The sequence below is a fragment of the Trachinotus anak genome, unplaced genomic scaffold, assembly GCF_046630095.1.
Source record: "Trachinotus anak isolate AG129_WGS33_773 ecotype Australia unplaced genomic scaffold, CSIRO_AGI_Tana_v1 ptg000012l, whole genome shotgun sequence".
Classification (NCBI taxonomy): domain Eukaryota; kingdom Metazoa; phylum Chordata; class Actinopteri; order Carangiformes; family Carangidae; genus Trachinotus; species Trachinotus anak.
The window spans coordinates 10,701,535-10,725,997 of record NW_027273863.1 but is presented as its reverse complement, the minus strand read 5'-3'; the positions used below and the strand labels follow the sequence as shown (position 1 = coordinate 10,725,997).

General features: G+C 41.8%; 2 protein-coding genes across 2 annotated transcripts; both read right to left on the bottom strand.

Annotated features, from left to right (window-relative positions):
• Nucleotides 1-270: 270 nt before the first annotated feature.
• Nucleotides 271-15,821, bottom strand: LOC139628897 (segment polarity protein dishevelled homolog DVL-3-like). Its single transcript, XM_071491055.1, has 15 exons — nucleotides 14,951-15,821; nucleotides 13,063-13,132; nucleotides 10,052-10,167; nucleotides 9,212-9,324; nucleotides 8,443-8,578; nucleotides 7,643-7,733; nucleotides 7,431-7,500; nucleotides 7,062-7,201; nucleotides 6,406-6,482; nucleotides 6,207-6,274; nucleotides 5,953-6,102; nucleotides 4,005-4,136; nucleotides 3,418-3,585; nucleotides 3,030-3,233; nucleotides 271-1,565 (listed from the first exon to the last, which is right to left on the bottom strand). The coding sequence occupies exons 1-15, from the start codon at nucleotides 15,109-15,111 to the stop codon at nucleotides 1,207-1,209; spliced, it is 2,055 nt and encodes a 684-aa protein (XP_071347156.1). The 5' UTR covers nucleotides 15,112-15,821; the 3' UTR covers nucleotides 271-1,206.
• Nucleotides 15,822-16,924: 1,103 nt separating this feature from the next.
• copb2 (COPI coat complex subunit beta 2) lies at nucleotides 16,925-24,184 on the bottom strand. The gene is made up of 22 exons (XM_071491054.1): nucleotides 24,031-24,184; nucleotides 23,423-23,560; nucleotides 23,166-23,252; nucleotides 22,740-22,866; nucleotides 22,476-22,624; nucleotides 22,164-22,310; nucleotides 21,762-21,861; nucleotides 21,507-21,649; nucleotides 21,028-21,227; nucleotides 20,767-20,877; nucleotides 20,562-20,650; nucleotides 20,369-20,475; nucleotides 20,047-20,190; nucleotides 19,719-19,849; nucleotides 19,397-19,604; nucleotides 19,031-19,141; nucleotides 18,695-18,909; nucleotides 18,437-18,575; nucleotides 18,128-18,265; nucleotides 17,933-18,010; nucleotides 17,575-17,739; nucleotides 16,925-17,408 (listed from the first exon to the last, which is right to left on the bottom strand). Exons 1-22 carry the CDS (start codon nucleotides 24,031-24,033, stop codon nucleotides 17,313-17,315), a joined length of 2,826 nt encoding a protein of 941 aa, XP_071347155.1. The 5' UTR covers nucleotides 24,034-24,184; the 3' UTR covers nucleotides 16,925-17,312.
• Between the last annotated feature and the right edge of the window lie 279 nt (nucleotides 24,185-24,463).

The following is a 24,463-nucleotide window of genomic DNA, read 5'->3' as shown; positions in this document are numbered from 1 at the left end:
TGCATAGGGTCATTCAGTTCGGCAAATGAACACAGGTTGATCTCTCACACACCCACAGCCCACACACACACACACATCTGTGCACCAGATTTCCTAACCTTCACATTCCTGCTCCTGGACAGTCTGGAATCCACTGCTCTTAAATGCAAATATGACCTCAGGTATCATAGGGGGTGGGGGTTGTGGGGGTGTTGGACTGGGCTGCAAAGTTATGCCTCAAAAAACATATGCGCACACACTCAAATAAAAACATAACGCAGAGCAGCAAAGTTAAGTCATAAAACTATATTTATAAATAAAAAGAATTTTTTTTTCCTTGATAAAAGAGTAGTGTGAAAGACATGGTAAGAAAATTTTTTTTTCCACTATACATTGTCACAAGACAGAGTCTGAAAATGCTCTGGTTAACAGATGAAAATGCAGCTGTGTAGTGTAAAAATGACTCTTGAAGCTGGATGCTCATGTTAAGCGTTGGGAAATGAATCTAGTTGTGACCAACTACGCATATAATAAAACAAATGCATTCTTACAGTAAGAAGGACTGCGATTCTCTTGCACTACATACAAATTTTTCCATTTCTTTCTCTCTTAAGTCAAGCAAACATTTAAGTCTGAATAAGGTTAACAGTTAGTGTTCATTTCAGATTTCTTTCAGTTTTTTTTTTTCTTGTTAGAGGTCAGCAAGTGGGAGTTGAAAGAACAGAAGGAGGGAAGAGGCTTCTTTTTCTTTCTCAGTTTTGACGTGGACAGGGGTGGGGGAGGACAGAAAATGTTAGATAAGGAAGGCAGAGAGGAGGGAAGAGTGAAGAGAAGAACAAATGAAAAACATCCATGTAGAAAAGCGCTGAGTCATCTTCCCCAGCTGTCCCTTTCCACTACCTCCCCCCTCTCTCTCTCCTGCTTTTTGTCCTCACACAAACTCTTCCCCGCTGAGGAGCGGAGAATGAGAAAGGCGCTTTGGTTCCATCTTGAGTGAGGGGGTTTCTTCACTGAAGAAAGTATGGCCACTACAACTAGGAAGAAAAGCACAAGAGCATACACAGCAGGATTGGTTCCATTTCTGCTTTTAGGAAAGTGGAATCACAGCCTCGGGTTTCAGCTTTTGCAATCTTCCCTCCCTCCTTTCCTGTCCCGCTTTCCTTCTCAGCCTTTTAATGACATGAGAAAGGCCCAATCTGCTACTCTGTTATCAGCCTATAACCTGCATCACATCACATCGACAAAGAATTCTCCGGCGTTGCCCACCGCCATGCGCAGAGACTGGCGTGATGCGGTGAGCTCAGGGGGAACGGAGGCAAGCTCTCTGCCTGGTGGGGCGCCAGGTGCGGCGGTAGACAGATGTGGAGGCTGGGGGGGCAGGCCGGGGGGCCCATAGACAAGGCCAGGCCCATAGGCTATTGAGTGGGAATTGGCACTGCGGTGGCTGACAGAGCTACGGATGCTTCGTTCACTAGGGGGAGCCACCGAGCGCTCGCTTGGAGCTCGGTGGCTCCTGATCTCAGATTCACTGCCGCTGCCGCCAGACTTCCGACCCTCGTTCTTGCTGCAGTTTGAACCACTGCTTCCTGCGGACACAGCAGAAGAGACAATGCTTATTATCCTAGTGGGACGTACGTTAGGTTTTTTTTCTTTTTCTTTTTTTAATTAAATCTGCATGACCTACATGAGCTTCTCTCTCCCATCTGGGTGCCAATGAAGTGACGCAGACAGCACTGACCCAGTTTGTGGGAGACTCTCAGGAGAGCTTCATGACTAATGCACACACGGTCACGGAGAAATCACTGCCTTCGCAGGCCAAACAGCTCAGCCATTACCGGAGGCAGTTACATGTTTTCATTTTATTACCACAAACAGCCTTGCTCTGACAGAAAGTTCTTCAGAATGATGACTTTAAAACCATAATAGTTTATATGATTACAAGGAACTTATTATATTGCAATGGATGCTTGTTCCAACATATGACATCAAATCCAGAGAGATGAAAAGATTTAGTCTCTTTGCATCTGTTAGAGGTGTGGGATGTTAGTCTAGCTTAGCACAAAGGTTGCAAGCAAGAGAAACATTTATCTTCCATTAAAAGAAATAGAACACATCTTTAACTGTTTTTAGATGTTGTATCTTGTTAGCTTGTAAATTATTCACCAGTAAACTGAAGTTTTGGTAGAGTGCAACCATAAAATTAGAACAGGACATCCCAGATGTTGTGTGCAGTCAGCCTGCCCAGCTGTTGTTGGTCAGTAAATATCTCAGTTACATAAGCAAACTGCTCCCAAACCCACAACGTCTGGTTTTCTATTTCTACACATGTTCAATACACAAAGTACTACATGTAAATAAGGTAGCTTTGGAGCTTCTGGAAGGAATATTTTTCACTCTTCACAGAGCCACACTGTGTCCTTCAAGTCTTTGAAGTAAGCTTATTTAAACATGCACTGGACTTATAACTGTATAGAAAGTTTGGAGATAACATTTATATTTATAGGGCTCTAGGTAAGACAGCAAACAAGATGTAAAGGTTAACAAAGTGCTGCACTATTACTTTAAATCCTTCTGTGCAGAGTGACACTTCAGCCAAACCAGACAAGAAGTCTGGTCTGCTGGCTTGAAAAGTGGTTGTTAAAGGTTTGCAGTTTGCTGCTTCATGTTTGTTACAATCATACAACAACATTCAACATTTCAATGCTTCTGTGTTGCTCTTCTGGAAACTCTGCAGCTCTTCCAGAAGAATCGTATTTTGATATGTTTTGGAAAAACTTTGGGTTTGCAACATAGTGTTTGCAGCATACACATGGATAATAAAGAAAAGAAATATCCAGCTGTTTGAAAGGTTTCTACAGATATTTGATGATTTTTTTTTTTTTAACCATGAAAATGTCTCACTTTATGAGGCAGCAAACTCAATCCAGCCACATTTAACTCCACATAGGGCGTGGAGTGTTTCATACTCAAAAGACAGATTTTCAATGAAATGTCACTTTTACAATATTGAATATGGCATTAAAATAGTTCCCCAGTTAAACTGCACTCACCACTGTGCTGGCTCCCTGCACTGCCAGCACCTGGTCCACCATGGAAGGGCTGTGGCAGGTCGTAAGGGTGAGGGATGGGAAACTGGTAGGGCAGGGTCATGGGCCAGGGAGCTGCCCCTGGGTGGGGCAGAGGAGGCAGGGTGTCTTGATCTGATGCACCTCCACTGGAACCATCATGGTCGTGAAGAGACAAGTGAGTCATGTCTGAGAGAGAAAGAGGAAGAAAAAGTGATTTAGACTTTTACTTCTAGAAATTGTTCATCCTCCTTTGCAATAGTCCATTATAAAGATGTAGCAGGAAATACAACTGAACCATTAAACTTTATGGACAGTTGTTTTCACTGCTTAAGACAATCTTAACTAATCAAAGAGTTCAGTGTGCACTTACTGCCACAGAGGTCTCCGAAGACGTAGTAGCACTGTTCAGAGAAGGTGATCTTGTTGACAGTGTGGCGGATGTAGCCCGCCTTCAGCAGGTTGCTGGCATATTTACGGGCTTCACGGCGATCCGAGAAGCCTTCCACATGATGGAAGAGCCAGTCCACCACATCAGAACCTGAAGAGACAAAAACACACACACACATTTTTGGCTAAAACATGAAGATTTGCTCATTATATTCTACGCCTTCTCATCAACTACTTATTCATATATCATAATATCCAAGATGACTATTTAAATTTGTCTACAGTATAGTTAACATCTGATTTTAATGTTCAGAGTACTGTTTTAGCCGGCAACAACTGACACCATGATCGTTTAAATATACATGTAAAAAGCACTGGAGATATCACTGCTCTCATGTCCAACTATGATCAATTAACCAGCTGCTATTTAAAAGGGCAAACTGCATTCATGGATAATTAGGCTGGATGTCATTAAACCGTTGAAATGAAAACTGAAATCAAATTTTTATAAAATTGCAATAAAAAGAAATAACTCATGCTAGACAATGCCCACTGCTTTGACAGACGTACCAATGAAGGCATTAGCAATGGTGATCTTCAGCCACATCCTGTCCCGCACCTCCAGACCTGACTCTGGGCAGGCCATGGCCTTAGCAACTGTTGCCATGTCGCTGTGGATGGAGAGGTGGAAGTCATCGAATCCTAGGATAGATCAGAGAACACATGTATAAGTTAACACAGGAGCTGAACCACATCATCTTGTCAGAGTTGAAACATTTAGGTCCAATCAGTCTCAAATCTAAAATATTTACCACTGAAGCTGTTTCAAGGACAAAGAAATTAATCCCCCACAAGTATAAAAACTGTTGAGTTGCATTCTGTATTTTTTTCTAAATGTTTGAATGAAAGAACGGCTGAGTACTGTTATCTGGACAACTAAAAAATGTTGGCCTGTTTTGGAATTTGCCACAAATAATATTTGGTTTCCTGTGGTCTGGACTGTAATTTGACCCCTGTTCTGTCTTGACCCTGAATCAGACCAGATCAGGCTTGATCTTTGTTTAATCTGGACTACAACTGAGCTGATCTTGATATAACCCCAACTAAAGTCTGACCATAATGAAATAAGCGTCCTCCCTAGAACACCATAGTATCTTACATATCATCTAACTGAGGTTTATTGCATTCCTAGACTAGAAATTTTGATTGAGTGTTGTAATTTACTTCTTGGTGTTCCCACTTCCCCCTCGCCCTGCCTCAGCTAGCTCCACTTCAATCAGTGAGTTCTTTATTTTCAAGAATGTCTCGCGACTTAAAATAAAAAGGGTGTGAACATCTGTTGGGAATATTGCACACGTGACAGTTTGATTTCAGATATTACTTTTTCAGCTTCCACTTACTTGTGAACAAGCAAACAAAGGTAGCTGTTGTCATAGCACATTAACTATACTCAAACTCTTTTGCAAAACTGATTGCAAATTTGATTGGCAATGGAGCCAATCAAAACAAGCCCTTTTGATTGGCTCCATTGCATTACAGAATGTATTGCTTTTTTTAATAGAAACCTGAACTCTGCCACTGATATTTTAGATAGCAGATTTATTTTCTCCTTCCAAACTTCACCGTAGCTGCACTTGAAATATCTCCTGGCAATAATACAGTTGACCAATTATCCAAAGCATATTTAAAATTCACCATTACTTTGTACAAATGGTGACAGGAATGCAAGGTGTACCAGCAAAAACCTCTCTTTTTATTTTCTGTTAAGTGTGAAATGATTCGGATTTGAAGTGAAATTTTGTCCGAAAGGTAAAATCCCCATGAATGTCTATTGATTTGGCCTAGAAAGTGTGTCGAGAGAGGAAAGATTTCTCTCCAGAAAGGAAGAAAAAACACAACTGTCCTTACAAAGATTACAGGGGGGATGAAAGTTGTGAGTTATGAGCTCGGTTTTGACAAGAGTTACTGAACAGATGGAGGCCGTGAGGCTGAGCACAATAAAAAAATGGAACAGAGAAGTCGCAGGAATGCAGTGAAAGGGCAGGGCCACACTTAACACGGAGATTTACTAACACGCAAGAGGAAGATAGTGATATTACTGCATTTTTGGAGGTCATGGGGGTGGGTGCTCCAAAATGTTTGAGTATTGAATGTTCAAAGGAAGCCAAATCCTGACATGTTAACAATCCTGGAGGACTTTATGTTTATATCATAATAGTGTGAATGGTTGAATTTATTTCTTAACTGCCTTCACAACAATGTTATCAAAAGGCCAACAGAAAAAATAGTAGATACTGTAAAAGGGGGTAAGGGGGCAGTAAAACAAAGTATAAAGAAGCATAAAGTAGCATATTGCAAATTCAAAGAGGGGGTAGCATGTGAGCAAAAAGACTGTAGAGAGAAAATGAAAGCAAATGGAAAACTGTGAGTAAGAGTTCAGGTAGGATGGTCACATTGTTTTGAGTGAAAGTGCCTTGATAACACGCCACAACATGCAGCTGCGGGGGGGGTCACTCACGTTCAGTCTCTGGGATAGAGCTACTGATGGAGGAGCTGGTGGATGTGACGGTGCTCATGGAAGGGCTCATGCCATAAGCGGGGTATACCCCGGTCATGGCCGCCGTGTGGGACACCCACGCTGCTGGGTCAATGGGCCGGATTGGCTCACCTGTTGAATGAAAAGGTAGGGAAGGCAGTTGGAGTTGGTGATCTTATCCGAGTACCGAGTAACACATACCAAATCAGAACAAGGAAGAAGAAACAAACACTCACTCCTTGGCAGAGCAAAGCAGCTCCGGGGGTTTGGGTCCCAGCACTTAGCCACAGTCAGCGTAATGGGGCTGGTAATAAACACAGACACAGACCATTAACACTGAATCCTGTTATGTTCTTATGTTGCCCCTTAGTTTTGTGGAATAATATTCTTATTTATTAAAGAAAATGCTTGTTTGTATTAAAACATGCTGATTACCCTGGTTTGTGCACGATGTCCCTCAGCACTCGAACTGCATCGTCATTGCTCATGTTCTCAAAGTTGATGTCGTTCACCTACAGGGATAAAAATGAAAGAAAAAATATATATTATAATCTCTCAGAGTGAAGACATTAGATTGACAAAAACATGAGTAAAATCTGCTTCTCAAAATATAACAATACAGGACAGATCTGACACTCCTATCTAAAGACATGTAATGTTTTCACTGCCTAACAGCCATTCCACTAAATCCCACTGCACAAAGCCATTAGCAGGTATAAGTGTTTCAGGTTGCATGCGTGGAAATGTAAATAAGCAGGGAAAGAGGAATGAATTAAAAGAAAATGGCTTGTAACAATCTTTAATCACGTCGTGTAATGACATACATTTAAACACATTTGTAGCATTGATACATATGACTTTCTGAATTTAAAAAAAAAAAAAACTTGATTGCCCTCACATTACAAAGTTCTTCCACTTCACTTCAGGTGCTGGCACTAAATGCAAACACAACATGCAATTACCTACACACAGACTTTCCTGGTCCTCGTCCCAGGTAACCACCAACACACATTTTTCATCCTGTATGTCTCTCTCTCTCTCTCTCCATCTCACACACACGCAGACAGACACACACACACACACACACACACCTGCAACAGCATGTCCCCAGGCTCTATGCGTCCATCTGCAGCCACAGCTCCTCCCTTCATGATAGAGCCAATGTAGATTCCTCCATCTCCCCTCTCATTACTCTGACCCACAATACTGATGCCCAAAAAGTTGTACTTCTCTGTGAGGTGGAGAGGAACAGACAATGTGTATTCAAGAGTGAAGTGAAGCAGCAGTGAAGCAAGAAAAAACAGAAAAGATGATCACGACCTGCATCAATATGGAACAAATTGTTTTATATTTGTGTATTTTCCTGTCTTGTGAAGGAGTTTTTGAACTTTGGCTCAGTGTGTTATTACATAAGGAGGTTCTCATTCTGATATGTACTTCCACGTGGCAAAGTCACTTACCCATGTTGAGAGTGACCGTGATGATGTTCAGAGACATGGTGGAGTCTGTGATGCTGCTGAATGACGAAGACTGGAGGGAAGAAAGATGAGAAGTGGGTGGAAAGTGAAGAAATGTGGGAATAATCAAAAGTCAGAAACTAGACCAAAATTTTAACAAAGAAGTCTACAGTTGAATTTCAGTCCTGTACTTCCAAGCGTTTGTGAGGTCTCACCCTGTCCATATTGGAGGCCTTAGGTTTTCGTCGGCGACGGCGGTGTCGTCTCATTAGGCGAGAGGAGCTCTGTTCAGTGGAGCTGCTAAACCTGAATATAAGAAGAGACATGGAAAAGCTGTAATATGTGAGCTAATGGCCAAATATTTGATATGTGATTATTTAAATGAGAAATTACTCTATGTAAATTCAGTCATCAGAACTACCGAAATTAAGCTTAAAAAAAGACCAGGACAGATCATAATGTAAATAAAAAATATGTGGACAGAAACATAATCAAACTGTCCCCATGTAACTTTATCTAAATGTCAAATGAAAACCTCACTGTTATGTACTTAAGACTTTAATCACAGTTTCCATAATAGAAGTGATGCTTGCCCGGAGTCAGGCCCAGCTTTAACCATTTGTGAGACAACATCCAGCTTACTTTGTTCAGAAGTTATGATCTGACTAAGAAATCGTCCAGAAATTTTGTTAAGGCAAAATATTTTTCTTTCTTTGGGAGACAGAATCTCCAACTAATGAAACTTTGATCCAGATCTATTAGAGTTGCACCAACAGGAAAAAAAACATCCTGGGAGATGCCTAAAGACTGAGAACAGCAAAGGTTTTTAAGTGGGTTGCAGATATTTCTACATCTCCTGGAGGAGACCCGGGGGGGGTGACCACAAAAACCACTAGACAATTAGACTGTACTAATCTCTGCCAAAACCCATCATCTGTAATTCCAGATACATTCCTCAAGCCAAATGCCTTTCTCCCACTGGGAGACGCACTTATGAACAAGCTGATCGTCTGACCTGCTGGTTGCATCGTCATCCTCTGAATCAAAGCAAGAAGTGGACTCCAACTCGCTGCTCATGAAGGATGAGCAGCTGTCGTACTCAGCTCCCCCACGTCCCATTCCCCGTGATGAGTAGCCATTCTGCCTCCCACCTGCAACAGGATAGCATTAATGATCAGGATGCACATGACACATGAAAACATGTGTGTTCAACACATGACACAGAGAAAATGAAAACTGTGCCCACAAATCAGACTGCTACAATCAAGAGACATATTTAGGTCAGTCCGTTTATCAGGGGTCAGACAAAATCTGTTGACTGTGACCTGAATTTATCGCATCTTCAAACATACCTGCTCCTCACTGATTAGTATCTAATTAATAAATGTAAGTTAAAGCCAAACTAGAGCCTTCACACCACAGCACAAATTTCCATACCAATCCCACAACTGTCTGAGCATATTCATGTGAACATCTGACAATTGTAAAGCATCTACCTGTTATTCTGACTAGGTGATAGGGCTGATTCTCTACATCATCGTACCACAAATGTTTTCAAACCTCTGCACAAGCCTTACAATCTTACATGTTCATAAAAAGTGTGGAGATTTGCATCTTTAACATCACTCTGCACATACCGCACGGAAAAGCAAACGACTCCATTATAGAAAAAACTTGAGTTTGACCCAACAGATAAATGACGCTGATGAGTTGTGAAAATTATGCAAATAAAACCAATACATCAAGTTCAATTAAAAACGCGATGTGTCAGGCAGTTTTCTGACCGTGGTCATTAGTGTGCTTCCGTCTTGGCCTCTCCCTCTCTCTCCTTTGCGACACCATGGAGCCGGTTTCGGTGTCATTGTCCAAACTGTCCCGACCGCTTGCTGCTTTCCCACTGCAGACAGAGAGGGAGCACAGGAGAGAGTGGGTGTTAAAAAGAGATCGAATTACACTGTATCATTACCAGGGCAGTTAAGTTCATTGAACAGCCACTTAAACAAGTGTTTATACTGAGTGCTTCTTGTTATAATCGCATCACAACCTGTGCCGTTGAGTGTAAAGCCTCCTCTGGCTCAGTGTAGTTGATGCTGCTCTCTGTAGGTGAACATTTGGCAGCAATTGTTGTTGATTGACTTCTTTCAGTCTGGTGAGTGTTTCTGTTTTATTACTATTGTGTGACTTTTACACACTTTGCACAGCTTTACTTGCAGATGAACCACAGTGCACTTGCATATGTAAAAACTGCCACGACTACACACCTTTGAGTAAATATATTTAAGAGCTAAAAGACTTGAAACACCGAGCGTGAGCGACAGAAATCTGTGCTCTACATGACTAATTCAGAGGTCTGATTTATTTCCAGAATGGAGATAACTTAATGATAAATGGGTAGAAGAAAAAGGTATTTTCCTCCGTCTGGGCAGTCACAAGGTGTCTTATTTTTCTATTCAATTTGCTGTTTCCTCTGTTACTGCAGTTATTTGGAAACACAGAGGGACTCATTCAAGACACAGAGACAAAAACAAAGTACGCATGGCATCTCTCTTTCACACACACAAAGAGACAAACATCCAAAATCTCTCTCTGGCACAATAATAAAAAAAATGTAAGTGTGTACTGACTGATAGGAAGGTGGTCTTGAGTCTCCAATGCCCCCGGTCCTCTCCAAAGGTGGTGTCGGCTCCAAACTATCAGCCACTGAGCCTGCGTCTGTGTGGGCCCCATCTCCAGACACCAACTGTCAACAAACAGAGATTCAGGTCAGTCACAGAGATGAGACAAAGACTCAGAGGGAAGAATACACAGAAAGACACGGAACAAGTGGGCAGCAGACCCCATGTCAGAGCACTACTGTGTTTACACTAAGCTTTCTTCAAGGGCTTGATGGTATATCTTGCTGTACACTCACTGCCTACAGGCTCACCAGCATTTACAGACTGTACGTAAACCATGGCTACAGAATAACACAGCTGCTAACCTGTAACATGCCCAAAAAAGTGCTCTTCCTTTAGGGGCTGCAATGTCTTTTCAAATATAGAAATGAATTCGTCTTCTCCTAATTTCCTGCTGAAAGAGCAAAGCTGTCTAGAGGCAGCTGTGCATTCAAAAGAGAGAGAGAGAGAAAGAAAACACCTGTGTCAAGACTTGCGGTTTGTCTACCTGACAGTGTTGCCTCAGTTACCAAAGTGTGGGAAAAAGTGTGTCTCAATGGACCGTGACTGAATTACAACACCAGTACATTTTAATATTAGTAGACTCAGCTGTTTCCATGCATTTCCATCTTTTTTCACTTCAAACACATTCCAGTGAACATTAGTTCTGCTCGCTCAAGATGTTTGTTTTTTTTTTTGTTTGTTTTAATTCTGCTGTGGATCTGGAGTTTTGTAGCACCTTGGATATTGTCCATAGTAGAAATGAAGCACTTGCATGCAAAACAAGTTTAAAAGCTAACATGAGATTAGTATGAGCCTATCTTCACTATTAAAATCCTATGGTTGGTTAAAACGCTAAAATTTGCGAGCTGTTTATCTCAAAGCTGGGCTATTTATGACTGTTATTTAACAACTTTTCAATACTGTATCTGTAGTGTGATTGGATAGAAATACAGCTGTTTGTACTGGGAGTCCAGCCAAAAAAAATCTTGCTCATTTCATTTACACAGCAGGCATAGGCTGTTGATTTTCACAACATGTTTCTATAATCACATTTAATGTTATCACCACCAAATCCATCAAGTTAATCTAACACTGTATATTTCCTCCATAGTGTTCAGCTGTACCATTCCCTAGGGCTGAGTAAATAACATTCATTTTCATTACTGATTAATAATTCCGACCGTAAACTGTCAAACGTGCCCTTCACAAATTTCCACAACCCAAGGTGATGACGTATTTTTGTCTGCCCAAAAGTCCAAAGCACAAAGATTTTCATATTACTAAACTGCACAACAAGGCGAAACAGGAAATCTCCACTTTTAAGAAGTTAAAGCCATGAAATAACTGTCATTTCTGCATTTTAACTGACTTAAACTAATAAAAGTCTTGCAAGTGAAAAAGAGTGGTATGTCTACTAACTTAAGACAAAAAGTGCAGGTTAACTAGTTTGCACTGTAATGGGGCAAGTGATTTAATAAGAGCGACATTATACCAAGTATATCAAATTGAATCACCTGTACAGACATAGTAAGACAAGCAAATTGTTATATTTGTATAGACAGATAAAAGGTTTGGACTGATAAAACAGAAATGAAATAAGTGCTTCTTGATGTAATTACAAGCCACACTACTAATTTTTGTCAGAATTAGAATCGGGTTTATTGCCAAGTAGGTTTTCACTTATGAGGAATTTGCTTTGGTCTTTCGTTGCATAACAATTAACATGGTAAGAAGAAAAATATATAAAGAAGGCTTGTTAACGCTTCTATCTCATTTATACCTTTATACAATATTTGTACTATCACATCTGCCATCTACTTTAAAGTGCAGACAGAGCAGAAGTAAATCTGATTTGTACAGCCAGACAGTTGAGGGGCACTAAGTTAAGGTATAAGAAAATAATTAGATAGATAAAATCTGTTGATCATCTGACGATAAAACACTAAAGGGCAGACTCAGGGTGCTGGCCTGTTGTGCTGATGTTTTGTGGTGATAGTGAGCCAGGCCCTCGTACCCCAGAGAACAATCAATCAGGCCATTGAAACAACAGATGAACCATGGAGACAAACAAATGGACACGCTGTAACAGAAATAACATTTCATTGTGCATGGAACATTTCAACAACCCCCAAGAGATAACAAACATATTCACACGCGCACACACACATACAAAGAGAGGAACTGACTTTGAACCACAGCCAACCAAACCTCCAGACAGTCTAATGAAAATGACCAGAGCACCGGGACACAGTGGAACAAGCACGCTGGATTATACACTCAAACATTTAGCGAAAACACTGTGTTGATGACTCTCAAATAAATTCTATAATTACGACCACACTGTATGAAATTAACCAAAAACATTGGCCTTTCACGTTAAGACATCGAGGACTCTTTCCCTCAACTTTATTCTGCCCTCCCTGTGAGATTCAATCTTCTTGTTAGATGACATGCAGTGAGGCTCTTTGTTTTGGGGTATTTTCCTCCTATCCTGTGATTTCACTTGCTCTTAATCCAATTTCAATGTCGAGAAGAGAGGAAGGGAGACTGTGCACCAGCACCAGATGTCTCTTATGGAGACAGGAGGATTATTGCTCAGAGCCTCTAAATGAGATACTACATGCAAGCACATGTACGTATGCGATACATGTGCTCACTAGCATATGAAATGAGTCAAAAACCATCACAGCTCATATTCTTAGAAACATAGGGGCACAAAAAAACAGAGGATGGTGTTTCCACACGTGTGTTGCTCATAAGATCATTATGTGATAATGATGTTATCATGCAGATGCATAGAGCCTCTCCCTAGAAATGGAGTACAATTGTGGTCACTGGCCAACAGATGGGAATCGCTGTTATACATGCACGCACACAGTTGCCACACAGACACTTAACCACACAAAATATAGTGAACACAGAAAAGCGCACAACAAAAAAAGCACATAAACAAACCAGAAAACGTATCTTGAACCTACCCATGACACCACACGTCCATTGAAACAGGGCAGTTTAGCATTGTCGTCAGATATTTCCTCCTTTACCACCCTGTAAAGAGAACAAAGCTTTGTTTCAGTAAACCTTTACCAACAAAAAAGCACTCTCAGGGCAATAAAACATGGGGCTGCATTCAGAGGCAATGGAGATACTTCCATCAGCCAGGACAGACACTGTGCACTTACTACGCCATTGTTACACTGCCAGCCGACAAGATATACTGCCTTGACAAAGTGCCTTTAGAAAATGTCAGGACTGATTATTGTGTAATGACAGCAGGTCAACAACCCGGATTTATTTCCTAAACCTTTCTGCATAAAACATACAACATAGAACTGCTCCTTGATGTTTGTATCTGCATTCACTAGATGGTAAAATGTAACTAAGGTTAAGAAACAAGATATTTAAGGAACCCAAGAAAGGTTAAGAGAAACTCCACATGCTGCCCTCTTTTATGAATTAATCTAAGTGAATGTAGATTAAGAACCAGAGAAATTTGGCTTGGTCAACATGTAAATGTGTCAGTTAAGATTTTACAGGTTTACACTTTAACACCCATTAACAGTGTTCCCACAAAATACCAGAGTATTGGGGGGAAAACCAACATCACTGTGTGTCAGAGGAAAACCAATCAAAAGAAGAAAACTTGTTCAGGCACTTTATATAAGCAATACTGAGTGTCGCTCAATATATCAAAGCGTGCTAGAAATTAAAGCTACTGGGTCTGAAAATAACATCAGACAGGATATGTAAAGATTTCCTGGGTAAGCATATATTTTCAACCAATTCATTCCAATGAATTTTCAGGAAACTCTTCTAGTTGGTCAATCTACAATGGACTGCCAGAGAACAAATCAGGTATAGGTTTAGCAAGTGCCTGAAACTACTGGTCATGACAGGGATAGTTGTGCCTCTTAGACAAGAAGGAATAGTGATGGTCAAGTGAGACTTTCTTTGAAAGTCTTGGTAAACATGGGCTCCAGTCTCTATTCAGGTTGCTTAATCTATACCAACACAGGCTGGAGTGAGGGTTTCAATAGTTTATTTACAGAATATCAACTCTACACAATATGAATAGCTCTGAGCCCTTTCAAAACATTTCTTTCCCACTTGCAAATGTCCAGAAGTTGTTGCCCCACCCTAGTTTGAGTTAAGCCAAAAACAACTTTGGAAACCTGGCTGAACTGTTTTTTTTTTTTTGTTTGTTTTTTTTTAAAAATAGTACATCTCCTCCTTTTTTTACTCTGTCTGGAGGAACATGCCATGTTCAGCCATGTTTTAACACAAAAGGACATGCTCATAAAGCTGCCACGGTGATGAACAGGGCATTCCTGTGTTTAACTCTGCATTCCTCGGCTAACAGACAACAACAGCAGGGGCCTGGAGCTGGAGCTGCCCCTTCACGATCTGACATTAGCCTGCTAGCAGAAACCCTCCATACGTTAGCCGGTTACTGACAGCAGTACCGTCAGTAAGTCGTTACTATCAATTTATCAACTACCTCTGTGTCCACTTCATCTAAAAGTGGTCGATGTGTCAGCCTGGGCCTTCTCTGGTGTTCGTGAAAGTGACCCACACCAAACTTGGTCAGAGAAAGTCGAGGCACACAAAACGCATAAGCTAGCCGCACGGGCAATGTAAACAAACGGGGTCGAGACGCTGAGCAGAGCTGCTAACGCCGTGAGCTAGCAGCTAACAAAGGACCTGCAGCAGGAAGCTAGCTAATGATCGGCGGCCAGGTAAGGCAAAGACTGATGACAGGCCAGCTGGCTGAGGGAGCCCCTGAGTTAATGTTAACCCAGCTGCACTAACGCTGAGAAAACACAAGGCTGACTCCGCGTTAAACGCAATAAACCCCGTAACAGTTACCCGAAGTCATCGTCCATGGATTTGAAGAAGAATTTGTAATTTGGTTTCTTGAGGACATTTTTGAAGTCTGCCAGAGTGACTTTGTCCGCCGGCACCGACAGTTTCACCAGATACGGCGTCTCCTGGTCGTCGAGGTGGTAGATAATTTTGGTCTCCCCCATCTCGGACTGCGGCTAAGGCGAGGCAGGCAGGGTGCATCAAGCCGAGGGCCTGGCAGGCTCCCTCTCGGGCCCCGACTCCCCGTGGCGCTGGCGGCGGCTGTGCCGTGGTCCTCCCGGCTCTCCCCGGCTGACCGACTCGCTGCGTAGCTCTGGCTCTCTCTTTTCTACGCCAGCTCGCTAACGCTACGCCTGCCTTTCCGATCGGAAAGCACCTTGCTCCTCCACGAAGCGTCCTCACACCGCCCGAGGACCGGATCGTGTTAAACTTCCAACAGGCCGCTGGACGCCCAGAAACCACTGAAAACCGGCGTGAAAACGCAGGAAAGATAGACAATCTCAGAAGGGTCGGTTTTCTCCTCTCGCTAGCTGCCAAGCTCGGCACTTTGTTGCACACGAAACTGCACAAAATGGTCCAAGCCTGTCTTGGAGGGGCGCCATCCACAGGAGAGGAGGAAAGTGACAGCTTTCCTGGGACGATATTCCTGCTGCAGTGCATGAAATCAACAGAGGCGGTGATACAGACAAGGGCATTAGGGCCCTGCCGCCACAGGCACCACCCACATGGGGATATAACAGGATATGACGTATGATTTAATGAGATAAATATTCAGGGAACACTTGTTACTTCTTATTTTACAAGATTTGCTCTCTTGTATTTGTATAATCTATCTGTTGGTACATGAATGTTTTTTTTTTTTTTTAATGGTGTGTTGTGTTATGCAAATTAAAACTGCACCATTGGTCATAGCACATCTGTGGGCACGAGAACCATGAATAAAAACAAATGAAAAAACAGAATGTGATCAGTCATATCTGATGTGATTAGAAGACTAAACAAAAGACATGGGTCTTAAAATGGGTTTTAAAGATATTGCTGAAGAGGGAAACTGTGACTGTTAGTGGCAAACTATTCCACCACTTAGGGCCAACAGCGGAAACTGCTCCAACCTTTTGAGATGAGGTTCACTGCAGTGCTTTACAAACAAAAGAATCTTAAAATAATGTATGTATTTCGCTGTTACCAGTGACACTAGGCCAGTGCAGGGGAGGTGTGGTCTCTCTTCTTGGCACCGGTGAGGAGTCTCACTGCTGCGTTCTGAACCAGCTATGAGAGATAAGACTGACTCACTGATTCCTGTATAGAGAGGATCCAAGATGGAACCTTGTGGTACTCCACAGGAGATGGGAGCAGAGGAAGTGGACATATTTTTCAGTTTAAACAGATGCTGATCTGTCTTGGCTGTAGCTGGCAACCCAATCAAGGTCCAGTTCCTGAATGCCAACATGCTAAATGTGGTCCAAGAGGATGATGAGGCTGGGGGTTTTTAATATCTTATCAGTGCTGAAACCTAGATTTACTAGATATACTTATATACTCACATAAAACAGCATCACAGCTATAACAGATGAGCTAAATATAAACATCCACACATAGTACACTCACAAAGGTGTTCTCTCTTAATATGTCCAATTACACCTCCTCTCAGGATTGTGTGGGGGTGTACACACTATGCTCACTAACTCTTTTAGTTTTGACAAATGACTTCTTGACCATTTTTATTACTATAAGGATTTCATCAGATCGGTGCCCAAACTCAGCAGAGGTCTTATCAGCCGCAGCAAGTGAAAACATCTGTGTTTAAGTCTGATCAGTTTTATAAATCTGAATATTTGCCTGTTTTCCCATTTGCAACTCATAATGTATGAGTTACCATATCAGCATCATCATCTGGCTTATTTTGATATTAGCGCAATATCAATTGCACAGACTGACTTTTGATTAATTCGTTAATTAACACACTTAATGCAAATGTGAATATGTACAGCAACTGCAGTTTATTGGACTGAATGACGGTTGATTTGCCATTTAAAAAGATTGGCAGCGAAGCAAGAGTAAATATAACTTCTCTCAATGGACAGTTAGTGAAAGTTTCTCAAACAATCATGAATGGTGTACAAAATGGAGAGTCAGTAATAGACATTGTCTGTCTACTTTTCTTCTGAGAATAAAACATCACTGATATCATCATCATCATCATCATCATCATCATCTACTTGAATCCTGTCACTGCAGTGGGTGGACATGCCAATATAATATTTTTACATACAAATACAAAAAAAACAGGGGAGAGGGGGTTTGGTCTCTTTCTCTTTTTTAAATAAGCTCTGAAGAGTGCTGGGGAGCAGAGTGGTAGAAGGTCTCAATCGTCTAGGAAGTCATCATCCAGGTTAACGTCTGTGGTGTCGATGTCATCCAGCTCCATGTTGTCCAGGTCCACTTCCAGCTCGTCCAGAGACTACGTAAAGACACACACAAAATGACAATCATTACTGTCTATAAGTTTTTTTTTTTTAAATAAAGTCACCCAAACAACCAAAATAAACTTTCATATGCAAAATCACATCTGGGGTAAGAAAAGACGCATTAAAAAAACAAAACATAATCAATAGATAAAAACCTACCTTATCCTTTTGTGAAAATTCAGAGATTTCCTCCTCCTTTTCATCCACTGCTGTAGGAGCAGCAGGTTCAGGTTGTGAAGGTGTCAGAGGTGCTGCTGCCACAACAGGAGCTGCAGCTGCAACAGGAGCTGCTGCCACTGAGGTGGACTCCTCAGCATCCTGTGTCTGTGGGACAGAATCACTCATATAATTAGAGTTTGAAGTTCTCCCTATAGCTTTTATCAAACCTTTTGGACAATTCTACTTTCTGATTATGGCATGTCATGGGGTGTTAAATGCTTGTGAAACACCCCTGGCTGCAAATGAGATGTAAGCAGGATACTGTGAGTTAAAAGTCAACAGAAAATGTTGGACAAACCTTTGAAACAGGAAGAATGAAGGTTCCTTTAGGTTCGTATCCTTGAGCCTCCTCAAGAATATTCCTGTCTTCATTGGGCTGAAAAACATTTGAATTTGTTAAAATATGGGAGAGAGGATTAAGAAACAACTGCAGAAACATTGTTTGCACATAACATATCACCTTATTTATCACTTTTAAACTCATACAACTCACAGTGACAAGTGGATAATCTTTAGCAGGCCTGGAAGTGCCCAAGCAGGTCTCTCTCAGATAATACTCAGCTGCAAAGGCCTCTTTCAGCCCGGGGAACAGATTCTCATACACTGTAGGGTCTGCTAGGGATTCAGCTGCCTGCAATGAAGATTTAGTACAATATGTCATGGTCAAGAACAATCTGCAGATATCCAAACTCCACCTGAATTGATGCTGATTGTTTTTCTTAGTCTTAGCTTTAAGAAACACATTTTTTTTTCCGTAGCAAAACAGTTTCTGATTAACTAAAATCTCAAAAGCAGAACTGACCTTCTGGTTGACCTTAGCCAGGTTCTCCTTCCATAATTTGACCACACGGGACACCTGGCTGGGCAGATAGGTGCGAGCCAGGAATGCAGCTTCAGGGAGTCGGTTGGTCCTGATCAGAAGCTCCAGACATTGATCCAGTCTGTGGAGAGACGACAATATGGAGAACAGTTAACAGCCACCATACTAATCCTGATCAAGACATATCTTTATCCTAATTTATCCACCAATGTGACCAAGTCTCACACATTTAATACTCACTTCCCCTGCAGGAAGTAGGTCATGAAGGCCACATTGTTCTTTCCATCCCTCTCTGCCCCCTCAGCAAGCTTGCCCACCATAGTGGCGTTACCGGAGGCTGTGGCGAGAAGGAGCAGGCCACCATAATCCTGGGCGTGGTGCAGGCACTCCTGGGCCAGGCCAAACTGGCACTTGCTGATAGCCAGCTCCGCTAGCTGCTTCCACTTCTGTTCCGACTTCAGGAGAAAGGACAAATATTTAAAATCTACTTGACAAAGAATCTCACCACTAATAACATGAAATGACAACAATGGACAAACTCTTCGAGAGCCTTTGTCTGTGCTCGTATGCTCTCACCTCTGCCTCCACAGCCAGCTGATAGGCGATCTTTAACTCTCCCAGCTGCAAGGCCAGCTCAAACCTGTGCTCTGGGTCAGTGGACACAGCCAGTGCCTGCTGCTTGAAACCCTGAAAATGAAAATGAATATTATCATTATCAATGCATATTATCAATTACAATAACATTTAATATCACTGATGGTGTCGCTGCATCAGCTCATTATAAAATTAAATGATGAAGATGAACCTGAGTTTCTAGTCCAATCTTTCGATAAGTTGTTTAAAAAAAATACCACATCTGCATATTTTTGTTTCTGAAGTTAAATTAAACTGTCAGCTTGCAGTTAAATGAAAAATAAAAATAAAATTCTACTGTTGTCTAACCTGTTTCTCCAGGAAATGGGCCACCCTGGTGCGTTGCTCTTTAGGAATTGTGGGCAGCACCTTGTCAGCCATTCCAAAATCCCTCCTCATTACAGCAGTCTGGTATTCCAGGACGGAGACCAGCAGGGAGTAACTGACAATGTTGAGCTCCTTGTCTCCCAGGTAGAGACGGTCATCTTTGGGTATGTAACCCAACAGGTACATGGTCCTGCAGGGAGAGAAGGCAGCAGCTGTTAAAGATGCAGCAGCCTCCACAGCAATCAAGACAACCTTCATGTTAAGTTTGAATTCAAATTAAAGCCAAAACTATCTTCATTCTTACCTGTCCAGATGAGCAATAGTGACGATCTCTCCTCCCACATAGTAGTTTAGTCTGTTGACAGAGCTAGTGTAGATGAAGCAGTCTCCTACCCAGAGCCCAGTCTTAACAATCTCCTGGATCTCTCCCTGGACCTGAACCAAGACAACAAGGGCAGGAAGGTTGTAAAGGTAAGTATTGAAAGTAAAGTGAGGAATCCGCCCCTTCTTCTTAAATATTAAGCACCAAGTTGAAGCTATGCTATGCTAGACCAAGTATTTTTTAGCATTGAGAGTAATGACAAATGCACTCCTAACAAAGGTTGTGTATACATCCACATCCACACACCCACCTCAAAGGCATCTTCAATACCATCCTCTGTCACTCCTTCATTGTTCTCCTGGGAGGCAGCTACTTTATCTGCCAGGTAGCGCAGAATGAAGAAGGACTCCTCTGTAGCAATGCAGACCAGCTCACCGGAGTCCGACCAGAAGATCTGCACGTGGTGAAGATGAGTAAGTAACTAGTTAGTACATCTAATAAATGGTTCATGTATAAAGCTATCAAGGAATGGGTCAAATAAGCAAAACAAAAATTGTCATGTTTAGTCAACTGAACACAAAATCTTAAAATGTGCAGAATAGAAGACCTGGAAATGAGTAAGCCTGTCTTACATGTTTGGGTTGGATCTCGATGCGGCGGATCAGTTCTGTGTTCTCCCAGTCATAAAATGCCAGGCCATTCACTGACCTCACCCCAAGCAAGAAGCCTCCATAAATCCCTGCAGTAAAAACAGGAACACATCCAGTGAGGAAAACTATCCACTTCAAAAAGCATAATCCCACTATACACCGGTGTTCATATTACCTTCAGCTCCAAAGTCAGGCTTAAAAGATTTCTTTTCTTTGAAATTTTTGAAGATTTTGACGATGCTGTTGCTTTCTCTGATAGCATACCTGTGATTGAGAAAAAGCTGTTAGCTCTCAATTCGCTGACACAGAGATAAAGAATAGGGAAGCATCTCCATCTCTCTACCTAGGCTAAAACCTCTCTTTTCAAACAGCATACTTACTCCGAGGAGTCATGTGCCCAGACAAACTCCTGCGCTGAACCGAAGCTCTTGTTCCTCAAAGCCATGGCAGTGTAGATGATATACTCTCCATCTCCGCACACCACGACGAACCTGGTGCATACAAAAGTGCACTCATGAGTGACGGAGATCATATTGCATATTTATCACTACTGTGGCTATTGATGAGAAAAATTATGGTGCTGGTGTCTGCTTGTTTCTTAAAAAAACAAGTCACAGGGCCTGGAATGAGTGTATGTGTACCTTCCATTAGGGTTGTGCTGGATGGTTTGGGGGTAAATCTCACAGCTGCCCATGTCTTTGACAGCCAGTGGCAGCCTTTCTCCGTCCTTGATTTCAGCATCACCCATGGCCTTCAGGTTGGCTTGCTGTATTTCACTGTGTTTGGCCCAGATGATTTTGCCGTTAGTGTCCATAGACATGGCCGGCTCCTCACGACCCACCTACACAGCATAAATAAAAAGGACAAGAAGATGGAGACAGAAGACATTTTAGTTTCATGTGTACCTGGTTTTTGCACACCTGTACCTAATCAATCCCTAAATGTGTTTTTCCTCTGTATTTAGCATTTTGTGAATGAACATAAACAAATTAAGCTATGACTATGCAAGCTTCAAGTTTAACTAGTGTTGGTGTTCTCTAATCTTGACTAAACACTTTTCATATTAAGAATTACCTACAATAAAAATGATTTTTAAAGAATTACTCTTTCTTCCACTCACCTTGATAATGATGCTGCCTTCGTCATAGCCTAGCGCCACATTGTTGGAGCCCCTGAGGCCACACACACACCACACTCTCTCCATGCCATAGTTCAGTGTACTCTCCAGACGGTAAGTGCTCGAGTGCCAGATACGCACCGTACCTACAGAGCAAGGAGGTAATGTTACATAAAGCAAACATCATTGAGGGCATGAGAGAGATGAAGTGTGGTGATGATTGTGTGCAAGGTGGGAACAAGCGGGATGCCTCCTCACCATCCTCCGATCCAGTAATGATGATGGGCAGCTCTGGGTGGAAGCTGACACATGAGACGTTCTGAGCGTGGCCCTCCAGAGTCTGAACGCAGGTCTTGTTCTACAACACAGAGGAAGACAACTCAAACATTCATATGAAGACACAATGCTAAAGGATGTTCACAGAGAAGTCGTAACAAACCAATGAGGTATACAGACACTAAAATTAAAAAACTAGTACACTAAAATCTTTGTCTATTTATCAAACATAATGTAACAGGAGTTTATCTTTCAACAGGAAATTAGCCTGTGCCATGCTAAAGTGCATATTAGTTCTACGGTTAGTATTCTGTAGCTCACTCTGATCTTTCCACAAAAGAAATGAATGAAAAGCACCAGTGGAATATCATAACGTGTCCTAACCTGGTAGTCCCAGATCTTGACTTGGCGGTCATCAGCCCCTGAGATGAGGTAGGGCTTGTCTCCTCCACTGTAGTAGTCAATACAATTGACTCCTTTCTCGTGGCCCTCCAAAGTGAAATTGGGAGACGAAGAGCCTAGCTGCCAAACCTGAAATAACCCAGTGGACATAGCAGAGAATCGTTGAATGTACTTCAGAGACCTCTAATTATATATGTGTACGTTAAAAATGATCTATTTTTTTTCAGAAGTTAAAGTACTACACTGTGATCTTGATGTGAGTACCCGCCCAGTGAAACAGCAAAGTGTTCCTACCTTAATCGTCCTGTCCAGGGAGGCACTAGCAAACTGATTATTATCCTTGGGGTTGATGACAATCTGCATGACATAGTGAGTGTGACCCTCAAACACCTGGCTGCACGACCACTTCTTCTCCCAGTCCCACAGCTTGATCAACATGTCATCTGAACGGACACAGAAAGGCATTCAAGACATTCATTTGACAATACTGGTATAAAGTAACGCTGGAGGAAAGTTCAGTACACCACCAATTATGACATCATAAATTTACTAGCGCACCACTGCTGGTGAGGATGTAGGGCTGGGTCGGATGCACAGCGATGCAACGGATGTAGTCAGAGTGGGCCTCAAACATGTGGACCCGCTCCAAGGTGTTGTAGTTAAACACACGGATTTGCATGTCATCCTGTGAGGAAGGAGAAAAATTAAGAAGTGTTTCTCTATTAGCTGAATGTAGCCAGTGCACTAAATTAGTGTTTGGTATATAGCATTTAAATCTAACACAAAAAGAAAAAACATGTAGCAGAACAAGATAATCAGATTGCTAAAGATTTTACTGCTCACACAACTACCCACATAAGACTTAAACCACACCAAACAAATACAAACTCATACTCTCTTTAAACTACTGGCTTGCAAAACTATTAGTGATATAGTTGACTATTGTCAGAGTCATAAACACACAAATGAATTAATGTAACTCACCGCTCCTGTAATGACCCAGTTTTTCCTTGCCACAAACTTAGAAGCTCTGACAGGGAGGTCACACACTTCAAAAGTCTTGACAAGTGTCTGGAAAAAAAAAACATTACTGACTGGATTCAGGTTTGCAAACATCATCGCTGCTCATATGTTTGTCAACTCCATTTTTGACTATGCAGTCAGACATTCAACCAAGGACCTTTAGCCATCAGTATCTTCAGGTTACCTTGTACAAGTAGTCCACTGACTGGGGATCATACCTGTGTTTCGTGGTTCCACACACAGACGCTGCCATTGTACAGACTGGCCAGCATCCATGGTTCAGTTGGGTGAAGGTCCACACTCTTCACTCGGTCCGACCTGGCTGTCAGCCTCCGCTTAATGTCCAGCCTCAGAGGCTATAAAGTCAGAGGACATCAGTGCATTTTCTTTAAATGTTAAAACTCTCATTGTTAGTGGCTTTAAATTGGTATTTTATGATTGGTAAAAAAAGAAAAAAAAACTCTGTAGCGTGAACGTAAAGATCCGGGATAGTAGGATTGGCAGTTCAGCCTTAATAACCGCTAGCATTCTAATATTGAGCTTACTATATATTCAGTGTCTCTAAACATCCTTTAATTTCACACACTACTGTAATTCATTCGACAAATAAGTTAATCGAGACATGTATAGCTTGCAAGCAGCTAATGTAAGAGATGTTAATAGTCGTTAGCTACAAGCTAGCTCAAGCTAGTTAGCCGCTAAGCTATTTAGAAGAATGCATTATTATTTGACACCGCTTCACAGTCTTTTTTGGAATAAACCAGGAGACTCGGGTCACATGTACGGAAACAAAACATACAGGGCAAGTACTTAAAATGTCTCTTACCATGTTTTATCCCCGTGTTGCCGCAATAAGATGAGATAAATATGTTGCAGTTGGCGTCCAAATGTTGCGATTTCAGTGAACAGGGCACTAGACACTGACGTGGAACTTCCTGAAACCCAATCTCGCGTGATTTGCGATCTGGAAGTGGTGACGTGACATGAAAGTCGGTCAGCTCTATAGACAGTATATGAAAAGGTCAGCTCAAAGGTATAGATGTAGATGGCCCAAATTTCATTCTGTTTTGTAACTATATGATTAAAAAGATCGCACTTAAACTTTCCAGATTTAATCAACAGCCCCTTTAGGCATGGACTCTGATTTGCAAGCACAATTTCACACTGATTTAACAGTGGTATTATACTTGTAAGTCAGTTGTCTAATAAAGGACTACAGTATGACCACTCAGAATGTCTTGCCAGGTAGGAGAGACTGG